Genomic DNA, 19,500 nt, shown 5'->3' on the forward strand with positions numbered 1-19,500 from the left:
GAGAGAGAGAGGGGAGGAGGGAAGGAGAGAGGGAGAGACATAGGGGGTAGAGAGAGACAGAGGGGGGAGAGAGTGAGAGAGAGAGAGAGAGATAGGGGGGAGAGAATGACAGAGGGGGGAGAAAGTGAGAGAGAGAGAGAGAGATAGGGGGAGAGAGAGAAGAAGAAAAATAGACAGTGTAAGACAAAGAGAGACAGTAGTATGTAAGGGAATAATTACTCCTGTACTTTTCCATGCAGACTGACTGTATAAATCGTTATGAACCTAAAAAGACCCTAGTTCCGCTCCAGTACTGTAGTCTGTGGTCTCTTCAGCTCCACTCCAGTACTGTGCCTGTGGTCTCTTCAGCTCCACTCCAGTACTGTGCCTGTGGTCTCTTCAGCTCCACTCCAGTACTGTGCCTGTGGTCTCTTCAGCTCCACTCCAGTACTGTGCCTGTGGTCTCTTCAGCTCCACTCCAGTACTGTGCCTGTGGTCTCTTCAGCTCCACTCCAGTACTGTGCCTGTGGTCTCTTCAGCTCCACTCCAGTACTGTGCCTGTGGTCTCTTCAGCTCCACTCCAGTACTGTGCCTGTGGTCTCTTCAGCTCCACTCCAGTACTGTGCCTGTGGTCTCTTCAGCTCCACTCCAGTACCGTGCCTGTGGTCTCTTCAGCTCCACTCCAGTACTGTGCCTGTGGTCTCTTCAGCTCCACTCCAGTACTGTGCCTGTGGTCTGTTCAGCTCCACTCCAGTACTGTAGTCTCTTCAGCTCCACTCCAGTACTGTGCCTGTGGTCTCTTCAGCTCCACCAGTACTGTGCCTGTGGTCTCTTCAGCTCCACTCCAGTACTGTGCCTGTGGTCTGTTCAGCTCCACTCCAGTACTGTGCCTGTGGTCTGTTCAGCTCCACTCCAGTACTGTAGTCTCTTCAGCTCCACTCCAGTACTGTGCCTGTGGTCTCTTCAGCTCCACTCCAGTACTGTGCCTGTGGTCTGTTCAGCTCCACTCCAGTACTGTGACTGTGGTCTGTTCAGCTCCACTCCAGTAGTGTCTGTGATCTCTTCTTGTCCACTCCAGTATTGTCTGTGATCTCTTCTTGTCCACTACAGTAGTGTCTGTGGTCTCTTCAGCTCCACTCCAGTAGTGTGTCTGTGGTCTCTTCTTGTCCACTCCAGTAGTGTGTCTGTGGTCTCTTCTTGTCCACTACAGTAGTGTCTGTGGTCTCTTCAGCTCCACTCCAGTATTGTCTGTGATCTCTTCTTGTCCACTACAGTAGTGTCTGTGGTCTCTTCAGCTCCACTCCAGTACTGTCTGTGATCTCTTCTTGTCCACTCCAGTATTGTCTGTGATCTCTTCTTGTCCACTACAGTAGTGTCTGTGGTCTCTTCAACTCCACTCCAGTACTGTGGTCTCTTCAGCTCCACTCCAGCTTACACAACATAAGAGCTAGATAGGTAAATATTATGTAACCTTAGAAAAGGCCCAATTTAATTTTAAAACTGAAAGTACTGAGGAAAAACACATCTGTAAAATATAGAGTAATTTTTCCTAAGAAATATAGCTACTACTGAAGATAGAAATAACCAGAGTAAATAAACTGCACTGCAGTCGTTTGAATACAAACGACTTGCTTATTACAGCTCACTCATTAGGAAAACACATAATGTCCTGGCAGATGACTGCTTCACTTCTGAATAACATCCCTCTGAGTGGCTACAAAGACTGCTCCCTCTAATATCTCTTCCCTTCAGAGTTGGGAGTGGAATTAAAAAGGCTCTGGTACTCATTTAAATGGCAAGATCAAATCAAATTGTATTTGTTACTTGCTTCATAAATAACCAAATCAAATCAAATTGTATTTGTCACATGTGGCGAATACAACAGTTATAGTAGACCTTACCATGAAATGCTTACGAGCCCTTAACCAACAATGCAATTCAAGAAATAGAGTTAAAAAAAGTATTTACTAAGTAACTAAAGTAAAAAACTAAATAAGAGTAACACAATAAAATAATAATAACGAGGCTATTTACAGGGGGTACCGTGTCAATGTGTGGGGGTACAGTATAGTCGAGGTCATTTGTACATGTAGGTAGGGGTAAGGTTATTATGCATAGATAATAAACAGAGAGTAGCAGCAGTGTAAAAATATAAATACTCCGGGTGGCCATTTGATTAATTGTTCAGCAGTCTTATGGCTTGGGGATAGAAGCTGTTAAGGAGCCTTTTTGACCTAGACTTGGCACTCCGGTACCGCTTGCCGTGGAGTAGCAGAGAGAACAGTCTATGGCTAGGGTGACTGGAGTCTTTGACAGTTTTTTGGGCCTTACTCTGACAGGTGTAGACTAACTGTGAAATGCTTACTTACGGGCCCTTCCCAACAATGCAGAGAGAACAATAATAGAAATATAATAACATGAGGAATAAATACACAGTGAGGAACGATGTTCATATTTCAGAGCAAATATACAGGGGTACTTAAGCAGTAGAACATGTGACCCAATTCAAGCACTGCTTTCCTCTGGAAAAAAACCAAGAGCAGTGGGTGGGATGTTCACCTTTGACCCTGTCGTTCTGGTACAGGGTGATCTCCCCTTCGGCCTGTGGCTGGTAGGACTTAGTCACCACAAAGTGCTTCCCTGCCACAGCACTGTACAGCTTACACTGGGGCCCCTGGCGGTCTGTGCCACCAGTGAACTCTTCCTGACCCCTGTGTGGGCTGGAGGGACAGAGGAGAGGAGAGGAACAGAGAGTGGTGTAAGATGAAGGTTAGTCTGTAGTCCCAAAAATAGACTGATGACTTCTTGTGGTCACATACACTGGTCCATTAAAAGGAGCACAGTCTTTTGGCATAAGGCACACTTTTGCAGCCTGTGACTCCCTGAAGCATTGTACTGTGTGTTTAGAGGGGATATTCAGGACAAACAGGGAAGAGATATGGAACAAACATATTTTCAGATAACATCTAAATGGTATGGTTATCATATGGGTATGTACTGTACTCAGTGAGCAACACACCACAGTAGCAGAGGCATTGACCACTGACACAGAATGAAAGGCTGTGCAATGGCCCCCTCTGTTGGACTGCTGTAAAACTGCCGGTCCACAATATGAGGTCATATCTGGAACTGGACAGATCCATAATAATGAGCATGATCCACCCTGTGCTGATCTTCAACACAATGTTTGTTCAATTTCACACTCAAGTCTGACATCCAATAGCAAGAATAAGTGAAATATGTAGCAATTGGGACACAGGAACAAATATATATTTACTAAAAAACATTTACCAATACTGCATAAATGTTTCTAAATCTAGAACACCATCACTTATCACGTTATTGGAAAGTGCTTGGACAGTTCAATTACTATGAGAGTCCACTGGCATAAGGGTACAATCCTTTATAGTGAAGCCTGAGGCCGTGACAAATCTCTCCTCTGTTGGTACAACACACAGGCTCCTTCTAGCTAATTAAAGCAGTGAACTCTCTCTGTCCAATGGTTGTGCGAAGTAGCTACACAGTGTGTGTCTCTCCATAGGGGCCTTATTGCCGGCAATGGCTGTGGTCCAGACCTACTCTATACACACATTATCTGTTCTACAACACAACGAGAACAACAGGGAAGCTAATTATCCACACAGCTCTTTACCTCACTCTGATTTATAGAGAGACATGATACAGGGGAAGACAACGTAGACGGAATCATTAGAATGGCTTCTGCACTACAATGAGAAGTTAAGGGCCCCAATTTACGATTATCTTGTCTATTTTGCACAAGAGCCCTGCACAGCAAGACTATTTTTCACAGAAGCATAATGTGTGGACTTAGAGTGGTTAGACTTAAAATTCCTTCAATGTCACTCTGAGGAACACAGTGTAATAGAACAAGGTTTATACCGACAATAACAACACATTTCGAAGCTCCACAGATGACATGGGGTACTCAGAAAGAGATGGTGGCGATGGTGTACTGTACACATCTCTCACACAACCAAGGCAGCAGCAGCAGCGCAGCGACGACCTGGTGAGTTCACTTCCTGTGATCGGCCCAGGGATGAGCGCCGAGCATCCTCCCCCAGCCCAGGTACACAGTGTGACTGTGACTAAGTCATGACAGCAAGTCAATTTCCACGTGACTGTTGAATCACGGTAATCTCCTTTTATGCACATGCTTTGGTAGTGCCCAATTTACTAGAGGCGAAAGAAACGCACACCTATTTAGGCGAGGTGCTGGCTAGTGGAGTGGAACACTTAAAAAAATAAAGAAAAGCCGCACACTGTGGGAGCTCAGATGCTAAAATGTTATGTCCAACGTTTCTACAGTGAAGCTGTCTTCATCAGGGCATAGTGCCCAATTTGCTAACTACCATCAGGTCCTGATGGCCTGGTACTCAGGGCTCTAAGGTCCCTCCATCAGGTTCTAATGGTCTGGTACTCATGGCTCTATTGTCCCTCCACCAGGTCCTAATGGTCTGGTACTCAGGGCTTTATTGTTCCTCTAACCACTCTGACATCAATACAAATGTCACGGCCGTCGTCGGAAGGAGACCAAAGTGCAGCGTGGTGAGCGTACATATTCCTTTTATTTTTAGAAAAATGTCGCCAACAAAACAAGAAAACAAAGAAACGACCGTGAAGCTAAACAGGGCTATAGTGCCACTAACAAAGATAACTACCCACCCCCAATGAGGGAAAAGGGCTACCTAAGTATGGTTGCCAATCAGAGACAACGATAGACAGCTGTCCCTGATTGAGAACCATACCCGGCCAAACCATAGAAACACAAAATCATAGAAGTAAGGGACATAGAATGCCCACCCAAATCACACCCTGACCAAACCAAAAAGAGACATAAAAAAGGCTCTCTAAGGTCAGGGCGTGACAGCAAATGAAATTGAAAATCACATCAAACACTGATCATCAAAACAGTTCAACAGCAGGTTGAAACAGTTTGAAACATGGTTGTTGTGGATGTTGTTTCAAAGCCTAACACAGCAAAATGGACTATGCTTCCTCAGGTGATGATTAATTCAAAACACGCATACACATATAAAAAACAACCTGAATAACAATTATCATTGCACCTTCATACAATACATAGAATACCGCATGCATGGCAGAATAACATCAAACAAAACCGATTTAAGATGTTTTAGATAAATAAATGTTCTAGCCTTTGAGTGTGGATTGTATCATTGTGCATACTGGATGGACAGGTTACCAAATGCGACACTCCTAAATGTGTATCCATGAGTCTGAAAGAGAACGTATAGCCCTAGGCGATTCTGTTGGTTCATTGATTGTGCAGGGCGTCTTACAGTTAGCCTACAATTAGTGAATTTGTATTGATTTTGAATAGCATAATAATAGGGAATGTTTTATATTTTCATAATTCATTGGGTGACACATTACCTTTAGCTATAATATACATAATATCTGACCACCATGCTTTTCCATCTCCTCCTCTCTTTCCCTTATTCATTTCTCATGTCCGCAGACTGGTTGTCAACAGTAAGGTGAAATATGTTTTGTTGCGAAAACATGTTAGTTCCCGAACAGATTTCACTTGGTTTCCCAAAATAACCACTGGGTAGGTGCAGGAACAAGGTCGGAGAGCCCATGGCATACAGATTTTGGGCGGACTATCACCTGTCGGGCAGCGAGTGTATGCTCCTCAAACTAAGGTTGATGGGTGATGGGTGATAAGGTTGATGGGCTCCACTATAAAAACACATGCCCCGATATAAAAACACATGCTCTGATATAAAAACACATGCTCTGATATAAAAACACATGCTCTGATATAAAAACACATGCTCTGATATAAAAACACATGCTCTGATTTAAAAACACATGGTCTGATATAAAAACACATGCTCTGATATAAAAACACATGCTCTGATTTAAAAACACATGCTCTGATATAAAAACACATGCTCTGATATAAAAACACATGCTCTGATATAAAAACACATGCTCCACTATAAAAACACATGCTCTGGTATAAAAACACATGCTCTGATATGAAAAAACACATGCTCTGATATAAAAACACATGCTCCACTATAAAAACACATGCTCTGATATAAAAACACATGCTCTGATATAAAAACACATGCTCCACTATAAAAGCACATGCTCCACTATAAAAACACATGCTCTGATGTAAAAACACATGCTCCACTATAAAAACACATGCTCCACTATAAAAACACATGTTCTGATATAAAAACACATGCTCCACTATAAAAACACATGTTCTGATATAAAAACACATGCTCCACTATAAAAACACATGCCCCGATATAAAAACACATGTTCTGATATAAAAATACATGCTCTGATATAAAAACACATGCTCTGATATAAAAACACATGCTCTGATATAAAAACACATGCTCTGATATAAAAACACATGCTCTGATATAAAAACACATGCTCTGATATAAAAACACATGCTCTGATATAAAAACACATGCTCTGATATTAAAACACATGCTCCACTATAAAAACACATGCTCCACTATAAAAACACATGCTCTGATATAAAAACACATGCTCTGATATAAAAACACATGCTCTGATATAAAAACACATGCTCTGATATAAAAACACATGCTCTGATATAAAAACACATGCTCCACTATAAAAACACATGCTCTGATATAAAAACACATGCTCTGATATAAAAGCACATGCTCCACTATAAAAACACATGCTCTGATATAAAAACACATGCTCTGATATAAAAGCACATGCTCCACTATAAAAACACATGCTCTGATAAAACACATGCTCTGATATAAAAACACATGCTCTGATATAAAAACACATGCTCTGATATAAAAGCACATGCTCTGATATAAAAACACATGCTCTGATATAAAAACACATGCTCTGATATAAAAACATATGCTCTGATATAAAAACACATGCAAATTCAAATTCAAATTCAAGCTGCTTTATTGGCATGAAAAACATTGTGTCAATATTGCCAAAGCAACAATGTATACAATATACATTGTAATAAAACATTTAAAAATTAAACTATAACTAACTTATAACTAAATAACGGTCATCTTCACCATTACATCGGTACTACAACTACTATCATCATTACCACCACTACCACCACCACCATCATTAAACTGCTATCATTACCATTACCACCCATACCACTACTTTTTGGAATGATAAACAACAATAATAATAGTAATAACAATAACAGTAATAACAATAACAGTCATAATAAGTAAGTTACTGCTTACTATGCAGATGTTATTATTCAGTGTCCCTCAGGCTATGGCAGGCAAATACATATTTGGCTGCAAGAGGAGCCATTGCTCCTTTGCCCATGAGTATTTTTAGTTTTTCCTCTGGGTTTAATAAGTTAAAATTTTGAATAAATGTAGTCATTTCTGTGAATAATGAATCTCTTGGTGAGGAATATTTATCACAGTAAAGGAGAAAGTGCATCTCTGTTTCTACCTTCCCTGTCGTGCAGTGACCACATACACGCTCCTCTTTGGGTAGCCATGTCTTTTTATGTTTGCCGGTTTCTATTGCCAATCGGTGGTCACTCAGCCTGTACTTGGTAAGGATCTGTCTCTGCTTCGTATCTCTGACAGAGTAGAGATATTCAGCCAATTCATATTCTCTGTTTAGGGTCAGATAGCAATTTAGTCGGCTTTGGGATTTTGTTTCGTTTTTCCAATGTTGTATATATGAGTCCTTTGATTGCTCTGATATAAAAACACATGCTCTGATATAAAAACACATGCTCTGATATAAAAACACATGCTCTGATATAAAAACACATGCTCTGATATAAAAACACCTGCTCTGATATAAAAACACATGCCCAGATATAAAAACACATGCTCTGATATAAAAACACATGCTCTGATATAAAAACACATGCTCTGATATAAAAACACATGCTCTGATATAAAAACACATGCTCTGATATAAAAACACATGCTCTGATATAAAAACACATGCTCTGATATAAAAACACATGCTCTGATATAAAAACACATGCTCTGATATAAAAACACATGCTCTGATATAAAAACACATGCTCTGATATAAAAACACATGCTCTGATATAAAAACACATGCTCTGAAATAAAAACACATGCTCTGATATAAAAACACATGCTCTGATATAAAAACACATGGTCTGATATAAAAACACATGCTCTGATATAAAAACACATGCTCTGATATAAAAACACATGGTCTGATATAAAAACACATGCTCTGATATAAAAACACATGCTCTGATATAAAAACACATGGTCTGATATAAAAACACATGCTCCGATATAAAAACACCTGCTCAGATATAAAAACACATGTTCTGATATAAAAACACATGTTCTGATATAAAAACACATGCTCTGATATAAAAACACATGCTCTGATATAAAAACAAATGCTCTGAAATAAAAACACCTGCTCTGATATAAAAACACATGCTCTGATATAAAAACACATGCTCCGATATAAAAACACATGTTCTGATATAAAAACACATGTTCTGATATAAAAACACATGTTCTGATATAAAAACACATGTTCTGATATAAAAACACATGCTCTGATATAAAAACACATGCTCTGATATAAAAACAAATGCTCTGAAATAAAAACACCTGCTCTGATATAAAAACACATGCTCTGATATAAAAACACATGCTCCGATATAAAAACACATGTTCTGATATAAAAACACATGCTCTGATATAAAAACACATGCTCTGATATAAAAACACATGCTCTGATATAAAAACACATGCCCCGATATAAAAACACATGCTCTGATATAAAAACACATGCTCTGATATAAAAACACATGCCCCGATATAAAAACACATGCTCTGATGTAAAAACACATGCTCTGATATAAAAACACATGCTCTGATATAAAAACACATGCTCTGATATAAAAACACATGCTCTGATATAAAAACACATGCTCCACTATAAAAGCACATGTTCTGATATAAAAACACATGCTCTGATATAAAAACACATGCCTCTTTATAAAAACACATGCTCTGATATAAAAACACATGCTCTGATATAAAAACACATGCCCCGATATAAAAACACATGCTCTGATGTAAAAACACATGCTCTGATATAAAAACACATGCTCTGATATAAAAACACATGCTCTGATATAAAAACACATGCTCTGATATAAAAACACATGCTCTGACATAAAAACACATGCTCTGATATAAAAACACATGCCCCGATATAAAAACACATGTTCTGATATAAAAACACATGTTCTGATATAAAAACACATGCTCTGATATAAAAACACATGCTCTGATATAAAAACACATGCTCTGATATAAAAACACATGCTCTGATATAAAAACACATGCTCTGATATAAAAACACATGCCCCGATATAAAAACACATGCTCTGATATAAAAACACATGCTCTGATATAAAAACACATGCTCTGATATAAAAACACATGTTCTGATATAAAAACACATGCTCTGATATAAAAACACATGCCCCGATATAAAAACACATGCTCCACTATAAAAACACATGCTCTGATATAAAACCACATGCTCTGATATAAAAACACATGCTCTGATATAAAAACACATGCTCTGATATAAAAACACATGCTCTGATATAAAAACACTTGCTCCACTATAAAAACACATGCTCTGATATAAAAACACATGCTCTGATATAAAAACACATGCTCTGATATAAAAACACTTGCTCCACTATAAAAACACATGCTCTGATATAAAAACACTTGCTCCACTATAAAAACACATGCTCTGATATAAAAGCACATGCTCTGATATAAAAACACATGCTCCACTATAAAAATACATGCTCTGATATAAAAACACATGCTCTGATATAAAAACACATGCTCTGATATAAAAACACATGCTCTGATATAAAAACACATGCTCTGATATAAAAACACATGCTCTGATATAAAAACACTTGCTCCACTATAAAAACACATGCTCTGATATAAAAACACTTGCTCCACTATAAAAACACATGCTCTGATATAAAAGCACATGCTCTGATATAAAAACACATGCTCCACTATAAAAATACATGCTCTGATATAAAAACACATGCTCCACTATAAAAACACATGTTCTGATATAAAAACACATGCTCTGATATAAAAGCACATGCTCTGATATAAAAACACATGCTCCACTATAAAAATACATGCTCTGATATAAAAACACATGCTCCACTATAAAAACACATGCTCTGATATAAAAGCACATGCTCTGATATAAAAACACATGCTCCACTATAAAAATACATGCTCTGATATAAAAACACATGCTCCACTATAAAAATACATGCTCTGATATAAAAACACATGCTCTGATATAAAAACACCTGATCTGATATAAAAACACATGCTCCACTATAAAAACACATGCTCTGATATAAAAACACTTGCTCCACTATAAAAACACATGCTCCACTATAAAAACACATGCTCTGATATAAAAACACGTGCTCTGATATAAAAACACATGCTCCACTTTAAAAACACATGCTCTGATATAAAAACACATGCTCTGATATAAAAACACGTGCTCTGATATAAAAACACATGCTCCACTATAAAAACACATGCTCCACTATAAAAACACATGCTCCACTATAAAAACACATGCTCCACTATAAAAACACATGCTCCACTATAAAAACACATGCTCTGATATAAAAACACATGCCCCGATATAAAAACACATGCTCTGATATAAAAACACTTGCTCCACTATAAAAACACATGCTCCACTATAAAAACACATGCTCTGATATAAAAACAACTGCTCCACTATAAAAACACATGCTCTGATATAAAAACACATGCTCTGATATAAAAACACCTGATCTGATATAAAAACACATGCTCCGATATAAAAACACATGCTCCGATATAAAAACAACTGCTCCACTATAAAAACACATGCTCTGATATAAAAACACATGCTCCACTATAAAAACACATGCTCCGATATAAAAACACATGCTCTGATATAAAAACACATGCTCTGATATAAAAACACATGCTCTGATATAAAAACACATGCTCTGATATAAAAACACATGCTCTGATATAAAAACACATGCCCCGATATAAAAACACATGCTGTAACGAGTATTACCGAAGGTGGCCTCACTTCCTGTTCGAGTGGCGCTCGGCGGTCGTCGTCGCCGGTCTATTAGCTGCCACCGATCCCTTTTTCCTTTTCCTTTGCTTTTGACTAATTGATTTCACCTGTTTATTGTTTGGTTGTTAGGGTGGTGTTATTTAAGTTCGTTTAGCCCGTTCCTGTTTGTGCGGGCTTGTCTCTCTGTTTTTGTATGAGGTTGTTATTTTCACGTTGGGGTTTTTCCACAGTCTGCATTTATTTTCCAGTGTGTACTTTATTCAAGTCGGATTTTACGCCAAATGTTTTTGACGTTACCAGTTGTTATTCTGGTTGGACATTAAAGAGTGGTTTTCCCCATTACCTTTGCTCTCTGCGCCTGACTCCTTACAATTGTCCTCATTGTTCGTAACAGAAGCCCGCACCTTACTATGGAGCCAGCAGGAGCAGCGACCACCCCTCTCCCCACGATGGAGGAGAGAGTCCTTCATCACACGTCCATCCTCCATCGCATCGGATCAGCTATGGATCTTATGATGGAGAGGATGGATCGTTGGGAGAGGAGTGGTCTCCCTACTAACCCACCTACCCTCCCTCCAGCAACTATACCATCTCCTCCAGCGGAATCCGGTACCAGCGCCTTGCGTATTACGCCTCCAAGCCAGTACGATGGAGCGGCGGCGGGGTGCCAGGGATTCCTGCTACAATTAGATCTGTACGTGGCCACCGTCCGACCAGCTCCCTCGGACGAAGAGAGCGTGAGTGTCCTCGTCTCCTGCCTGACGGGTAGAGCCCTAGAGTGGGCCAATGCGGTCTGGAACGGGGCCGACTCAGCGAGGGGTCACTACCCGGAGTTCACCCGCCGTTTTCGGGCCGTGTTCGATCACCCTCCAGATGGCCGAGCGGTGGGTGAGAGATTGTTCTATCTACGACAGGGGACGAGGAGCGCGCAGGACTTCGCGCTGGATTTCCGGACCTTGGCCGCTGGAGCAGGGTGGAACGACAGGGCCCTGATAGACCATTACAGGTGTAGCCTGAGAGAGGACGTCCGCAGAGAGCTGGCTTGTCGGGACACTACGCTAAGTTTGGATGAACTAATAGACATGTCTATACGGTTAGACCATCTGCTAGCTGCTCGCGGACGTTCTGAAAGGGTCCTGTCCGTTCCATCTCCTGACCCTCCTGCTCCCATCCCGATGGAGCTAGGAGGGGCAGCATCTAGGGAGATCGGAGGAGGCTCCTCCTGTACCAGTTGTGGCCGAAGAGGGCACACTTCCGGTCGGTGCTGGAGGAGTTCATCTGGGAATCGAGGGGGCAGGCAGAACACTCCTCGGTCACCTCAGGTGAGTCAGCACCACACTCTCCCAGAGCTTCCTGTTGGTCACATGTTTTTGTTAATATGTTTCCTTAAATTTTTTCCCTCTCTCCAGCATAAGGCGCTAGTCGATTCAGGCGCAGCTGGGAACTTTATAGATCGCGGACTCGCTCAGAAGTTGAGGATTCCGTTAGTTAAGGTAGACCCCCCTTTCCCTGTGCACTCCTTAGATAGTCGACCGTTAGGGTCAGGGCTGGTCAGGGAGGCCACAATTCCTTTGGAGATGATTACGCAGGGGAATCATAAGGAACGGATTAGTCTGTTTCTTATCGATTCACCTGCGTTTCCGGTGGTGCTGGGGATTCCCTGGCTGGCTATTCACAATCCGACGATTTCGTGGAAACAGGGAGCTCTACAGGGGTGGTCTGATGAGTGTTCAGGCAGGTGTGTAGGAGTTTCCATCGGTGCGACAACGGTGGAGAGTCCAGACCAGGTTTCCACCGTGCGCATTCCCGCTGAGTATGCCGATTTGGCTATCGCTTTCAGTAAAAAGAAGGCGACCCAATTACCACCCCATCGACAGGGGGATTGCGTGATAAACCTCCAGGTAAACGCTGCACTTCCCAGGAGTCATGTGTATCCTTTGTCCCAGGAGGAGACGTTGGCTATGGAGACATATGTCACGGAAGCTCTGGGACAGGGATTCATTCGGCCCTCCATGTCACCCGTCTCCTCGAGTTTCTTTTTTGTGAAGAAAAAGGATGGTGGGTTGCGTCCGTGTATTGATTATCGAGGTCTCAATTCCATCACGGTGGGTTTTAGTTACCCACTACCTCTCATCGCTACGGCGATGGAATCATTCCACGGAGCACGGTTCTTCACGAAACTGGATCTCAGGAGCGCGTATAATCTGGTGCGTATTCGGGAGGGAGATGAGTGGAAAACCGCGTTTAGTACTACATCGGGCCATTATGAGTACCTCGTCATGCCGTACGGGTTAAAGAATGCTCCAGCTGTCTTTCAATCCTTTGTTGACGAGATTCTCAGAGACCTGCACGGACAGGGTGTGGTGGTGTATATTGACGATATTTTGATCTACTCCGCTACACGCGCCGCGCATGTGTCTCTGGTGCGCAAGGTTCTTGGGCGACTGCTGGAGCATGACCTGTACGTGAAGGCGGAGAAATGTGAGTTTTCTAAACAAGCCGTTTCCTTCCTGGGTTATCGCATTTCCAGCTCGGGGGTGGATATAGGGGGTGACCGCGTAAAAGCCGTGCGTAATTGGCCGACTCCGACCACGGTAAAAGAGGTGCAGCGGTTCTTAGGGTTTGCCAATTACTACCGGAGGTTTATCCGGGGTTTTGGTCAGGTACCAGCCCCTATTACCTCACTGCTGAAGGGGGGGCCGGTGCGTTTGCAGTGGTCAGCAGAGGCAGACAGAGCCTTCTGTAGGTAGAAGGTGCTGTTTACCGAGGCGCCAGTGTTGGCGCATCCGGACCCTTCTTTGGCGTTTATAGTAGAGGTGGACGCATCCGAGGCTGGGGTTGGAGCGGTGCTCTCACAGCGCTCGGGTGTGCCACCAAAACTCCGCCTTTGTGCTTTTTTTTCGAAAAAACTCGGGCCAGCGGAGCGGAATTATGATGTGGGGGATAGGGAGTTGTTGGCTATGGTTAAAGCCCTGAAGGTGTGGAGACACTGGCTTGAGGGGGCTAAGCACCCTTTCCTCATCTGGACTGACCACCGTAACCTGGAGTATATCCGATCAGCTAAGAGACTGAATCCGCGTCAGGCAAGGTGGGCCATGTATTTCACCAGATTTCGTTTTACGATCTCGTATCGACCAGGTTCCCTCAACACTAAGGCCGACGCGCTGTCTCGCCTCTATGACTCAGAGGAGCGGTCCATCGATCCTACTCCCATCATTCCGGCGGCCAAGTTGGTGGCACCGATAGTATGGGAGGTGGACGCGGACATCGAGCGGGCGTTAAGGGAGGAACCTGCGCCTCCACAGTGCCCGGAGGGGCGCAGGTATGTACCGCTCGCTGTTCGTGATCAATTGATTCGATGGGCTCATGGTATACTCTCGTCAGGTCACCCGGGTATTTCGAGGACAGTGCGAGGTCTTAGGGGGAAGTACTGGTGGCCCACCTTGGAGAGGGATGTGCGATTCTATGTCTCTTCCTGTTCGGTGTGCACTCAGAGTAAGGCTCCTAGGCACCTGCCTCGAGGGAAGTTACAACCCCTCCCCGTTCCACAACGGCCGTGGTCCCATCTTTCGGTGGATTTTCTGACTGACTTACCTCCATCTCAGGGGAACACTACGATCCTGGTCGTTGTGGATCGGTTCTCTAAGTCCTGCCGTCTTATCCCGTTGCCCGGTCTCCCTACGGCCCTGCAGACTGCGGAGGCATTATTTACCCATGTCTTCCGGCACTACGGGGTGCCAGAGGATATTGTTTCTGATCGGGGTCCCCAGTTCACTTCCAGAATATGGAAGGCGTTTATGGAGCATTTGGGGGTCTCCATCAGCCTTACATCGGGGTATCACCCGGAGAGTAATGGGCAGGTGGAGAGAGTGAACCAGGAGGTGGGTAGGTTTCTGCGGTCGTATTGCCAGGACCGGCCAGGGGAGTGGTCAAGATACATCCCCTGGGCAGAGATTGCTCAGAACTCACTAAGCCACTCCTCTACCAACATGTCACCATTTGAGTGTGTGTTGGGGTATCAGCCGGTTCTGGCACCATGGCATCAGAGTCAGACCGAGGCTCCTGCGGTGGAGGAGTGGGTACAGCGCTCTAAGGAGACTTGGAGAGCCGTCCAGGAGTCTCTGCGTCAGGCGAGTAGACGGCAGAAGAAGAGCGCTGACCGTCACCGCAGTGAGGCCACCGTGTTTGCACCGGGGGATAGGGTCTGGCTCTCGACCCGAAACCTGCCCCTCCGCTTGCCCTGCCGGAAGCTGGGTCCGCAGTGTGTAGGGCCATTTAAAGTCCTGAGGAGAATAAATGAGGTGTGTTACCGATTGTTACTTCCTTCGTATTATCGTATTAACCCCTCATTTCATGTGTCTCTCCTCAGGCCGGTGGTAGCTGGTCCCATGCAGGAAGGTGAGGTGCCGGAGGTCCCTCCACCCCCTCTGGATATAGAGGGGTCCCCGGCGTACAGGATAAGGTCCATTCTGGATTCCAGACGCCGGGTGAGGGGCCTGCAGTACCTCGTGGACTGGGAGGGGTACGGTCCGGAGGAGAGGTGCTGGGTCCCGGTGGGGGATATATTGGATCCATCTATGCTGAGAGAGTTCCATCGCCTCCATCCGGATCGCCCTGCGCCTCGGCCCCCGGGTCGTCCTCGAGGCCGGCGTCGGCGCGCTGCGGGAGCTGCGCGTCAGGAGGGGGGTACTGTAACGAGTATTACCGAAGGTGGCCTCCCTTCCTGTTCGAGTGGCGCTCGGCGGTCGTCGTCGCCAGTCTACTAGCTGCCACCGATCCCTTTTTCCTTTTCCTTTGGTTTTGACTAATTGATTTCACCTGTTTATTGTTTGGTTGTTAGGGTGGTGTTATTTAAGTTTGTTTAGCCCGTTCCTGTTTGTGCGGGCTTGTCTCTCTGTTTTTGTATGAGGTTGTTATTTTCACGTTGGGGTTTTTCCACAGTCTGGATTTATTTTCCAGTGTGTACTTTATTCAAGTCGGATTTTACGCCAAATGTTTTTGGCGTTACCAGTTGTTATTCTGGTTTGACATTAAAGAGTGGTTTTCCCCATTACCTTTGCTCTCTGCGCCTGAATCCTTACAATTGTCCTCATTGTTCGTAACACATGCTCTGATATAAAAACACTTGCTCCACTATAAAAACACATGCTCTGATATAAAAACACATGCCCCGATATAAAAACACATGCTCTGATATAAAAACACATGCTCTGATATAAAAACACATGCTCTGATATAAAAACACATGCTCTGATATAAAAAAACCTGTTCTGATATAAAAGCACATGCTCTGATATAAAAACATATGCTCTGATATAAAAACACATGCAAATTCAAATTCAAATTCAAGCTTCTTTATTGGCATGAAAAACATTGTGTCGATATTGCCAAAGCAACAATGTATACAATATACATTATAATAAAATAACAACAAAAAAAACTAACTTATAACTAAATAACGGTCATCTTCACCATTACATCGGTACTACAACTACTATCATCATTACCACCACTACCACCACCACCATCATTAAACTGCTATCATTACCATTACCACCCATACCACTACTTTTTGGAATGATAAACAACAATAATAATAGTAATAACAATAACAGTAATAACAATAACAGTCATAATAAGTAAGTTACTGCTTACTATGCAGATGTTATTATTCAGTGTCCCTCAGGCTATGGCAGGCAAATACATATTTTGCTGCAAGAGGAGCCATTGCTCTTTCGCCCATGAGTATTTTTAGTTTTTCCTCTGGGTTTAATAAGTTAAAATTTGGAATAAATGTAGTCATTTCTGTGAATAATGAATCTCTTGGTGAGGAATATTTATCACAGTAAATGAGAAAGTGCATCTCTGTTTCTACCTCCCCTGTCGTGCAGTGACCACATACACGCTCCTCTTTGGGTAGCCATGTCTTTTTATGTCTGCCTGTAACGGTTTTCTTCCAGGGGTGAAGGAGAGGACCAAAGTGCAGCGCGGCTAGTGTTAAACATGTTTAATAAAGAACAAGTAAAACACTACAAACAACAATACAAAATAACAAATGTGCAAAAACCGACACAGACCTATCTGGTGCAGACAATCACAGAGACAGGAAACAAACACCCACAAAATCCCAACACAAAACAAGCCTCCTATATATGATTCTCAATCAATGACAACGATTACCATCTGCCTCTGATTGAGAACCACATTAGGCTGGACATAGAAACAGACAAACTAGACACACAACATAGAATTCCCACCCAGCTCACGTCCTGACCAACTAAACACATACAAAACAACAGAAAACAGGTCAGGAACGTGACACTGCCGGTTTCTATTGCCAATCGGTGGTCACTCAGCCTGTACTTGGTAAAGATCTGTCTCTGCTTCGTATCTCTGACAGAGTAGAGATATTCAGCCAATTCATATTCTCTGTTTAGGATCAGATAGCAATTTAGTCGGCTTTGGTATTTTGTTTCGTTTTTCCAATGTTGTATATATGAGTCCTTTGATTGCTCTGATATAAAAACACATGCTCTGATATAAAAACACATGCTCTGATATAAAAACACATGCTCTGATATAAAAACACATGCCCCGATATAAAAACACATGCTCTGATATAAAAACACATGCTCCACTATAAAAACACATGCTCCACTATAAAAACACATGCTCTGATTTAAAAACACATGCTCTGATATAAAAACACATGCTCTGATATAAAAACACATGCCCCGATATAAAAACACATGCTCTGATATAAAAACACATGCTCCACTATAAAAACACATGCTCCACTATAAAAACACATGCTCTGATTTAAAAACACATGCTCTGATATAAAAACACATGCTCTGATATAAAAACACATGCTCTGATATAAAAACACATGCCCCGATATAAAAACACATGCTCTGATATAAAAACACATGCTCCACTATAAAAACACATGCTCTGATTTAAAAACACATGCTCTGATATAAAAACACATGCTCTGATATAAAAACAAATGCTCTGATATAAAAACACCTGCTCTGATATAAAAACACATGCTCCGATATAAAAACACATGCTCTGATATAAAAACACATGCTCTGATATAAAAACACATGCTCCACTATAAAAACACACGCTCTGATATAAAAACACATGCTCTGATATAAAAACACATGCTCTGATATAAAAACACATGCTCTGGTATAAAAACACATGCTCTGATATAAAAACACATGCTCTGATATAAAAACACATGCTCTGATATAAAAACACATGCTCTGATATAAAAACACATGCTCTGATATAAAAACACATGTTCTGATATAAAAACACATGCTCTGATATAAAAACACATGCCCCGATATAAAAACACATGCTCTGATATAAAAACACATGCTCCACTATAAAAACACATGCTCCACTATAAAAACACATGCTCTGATTTAAAAACACATGCTCTGATATAAAAACACATGCTCTGATATAAAAACACATGCCCCGATATAAAAACACATGCTCTGATATAAAAACACATGCTCCACTATAAAAACACATGCTCCACTATAAAAACACATGCTCTGATTTAAAAACACATGCTCTGATATAAAAACACATGCTCTGATATAAAAACACATGCTCTGATATAAAAACACCTGCTCCACTATAAAAACACATGCTCCACTATAAAAACACATGCTCTGATTTAAAAACACATGCTCTGATATAAAAACACATGCTCTGATATAAAAACACATGCCCCGATATAAAAACACATGCTCTGATATAAAAACACATGCTCCACTATAAAAACACATGCTCCACTATAAAAACACATGCTCTGATTTAAAAACACATGCTCTGATATAAAAACACATGCTCTGATATAAAAACACATGCTCTGATATAAAAACACATGCCCCGATATAAAAACACATGCTCTGATATAAAAACACATGCTCCACTATAAAAACACATGCTCTGATTTAAAAACACATGCTCTGATATAAAAACACATGCTCTGATATAAAAACAAATGCTCTGATATAAAAACACCTGCTCTGATATAAAAACACATGCTCCGATATAAAAACACATGCTCTGATATAAAAACACATGCTCTGATATAAAAACACATGCTCCACTATAAAAACACACGCTCTGATATAAAAACACATGCTCTGATATAAAAACACATGCTCTGATATAAAAACACATGCTCTGGTATAAAAACACATGCTCTGATATAAAAACACATGCTCTGATATAAAAACACATGCTCTGATATAAAAACACATGCTCTGATATAAAAACACATGCTCT

The 19,500-nt window shown here is 41.8% G+C and overlaps 1 protein-coding gene across 6 annotated transcripts in view; it reads right to left on the bottom strand.

The window, feature by feature from the left end:
- LOC129862040 (SH3 and multiple ankyrin repeat domains protein 2-like) overlaps window positions 1-19,500 on the bottom strand; it is a 203,886-nt gene that overhangs the window by 79,278 nt on the left and 105,108 nt on the right. For all 6 annotated transcript variants that reach the window (XM_055933363.1, XM_055933362.1, XM_055933360.1 and 3 more), the window contains exon 13: window positions 2,539-2,699. In XM_055933363.1, the coding sequence (XP_055789338.1) occupies window positions 2,539-2,699 (161 nt within the window). The remainder of the gene's footprint in view (window positions 1-2,538; window positions 2,700-19,500) is intronic.

The sequence above is a fragment of the Salvelinus fontinalis genome, chromosome 9 (genome assembly GCF_029448725.1).
Source record: "Salvelinus fontinalis isolate EN_2023a chromosome 9, ASM2944872v1, whole genome shotgun sequence".
Lineage (NCBI taxonomy): Eukaryota > Metazoa > Chordata > Actinopteri > Salmoniformes > Salmonidae > Salvelinus > Salvelinus fontinalis.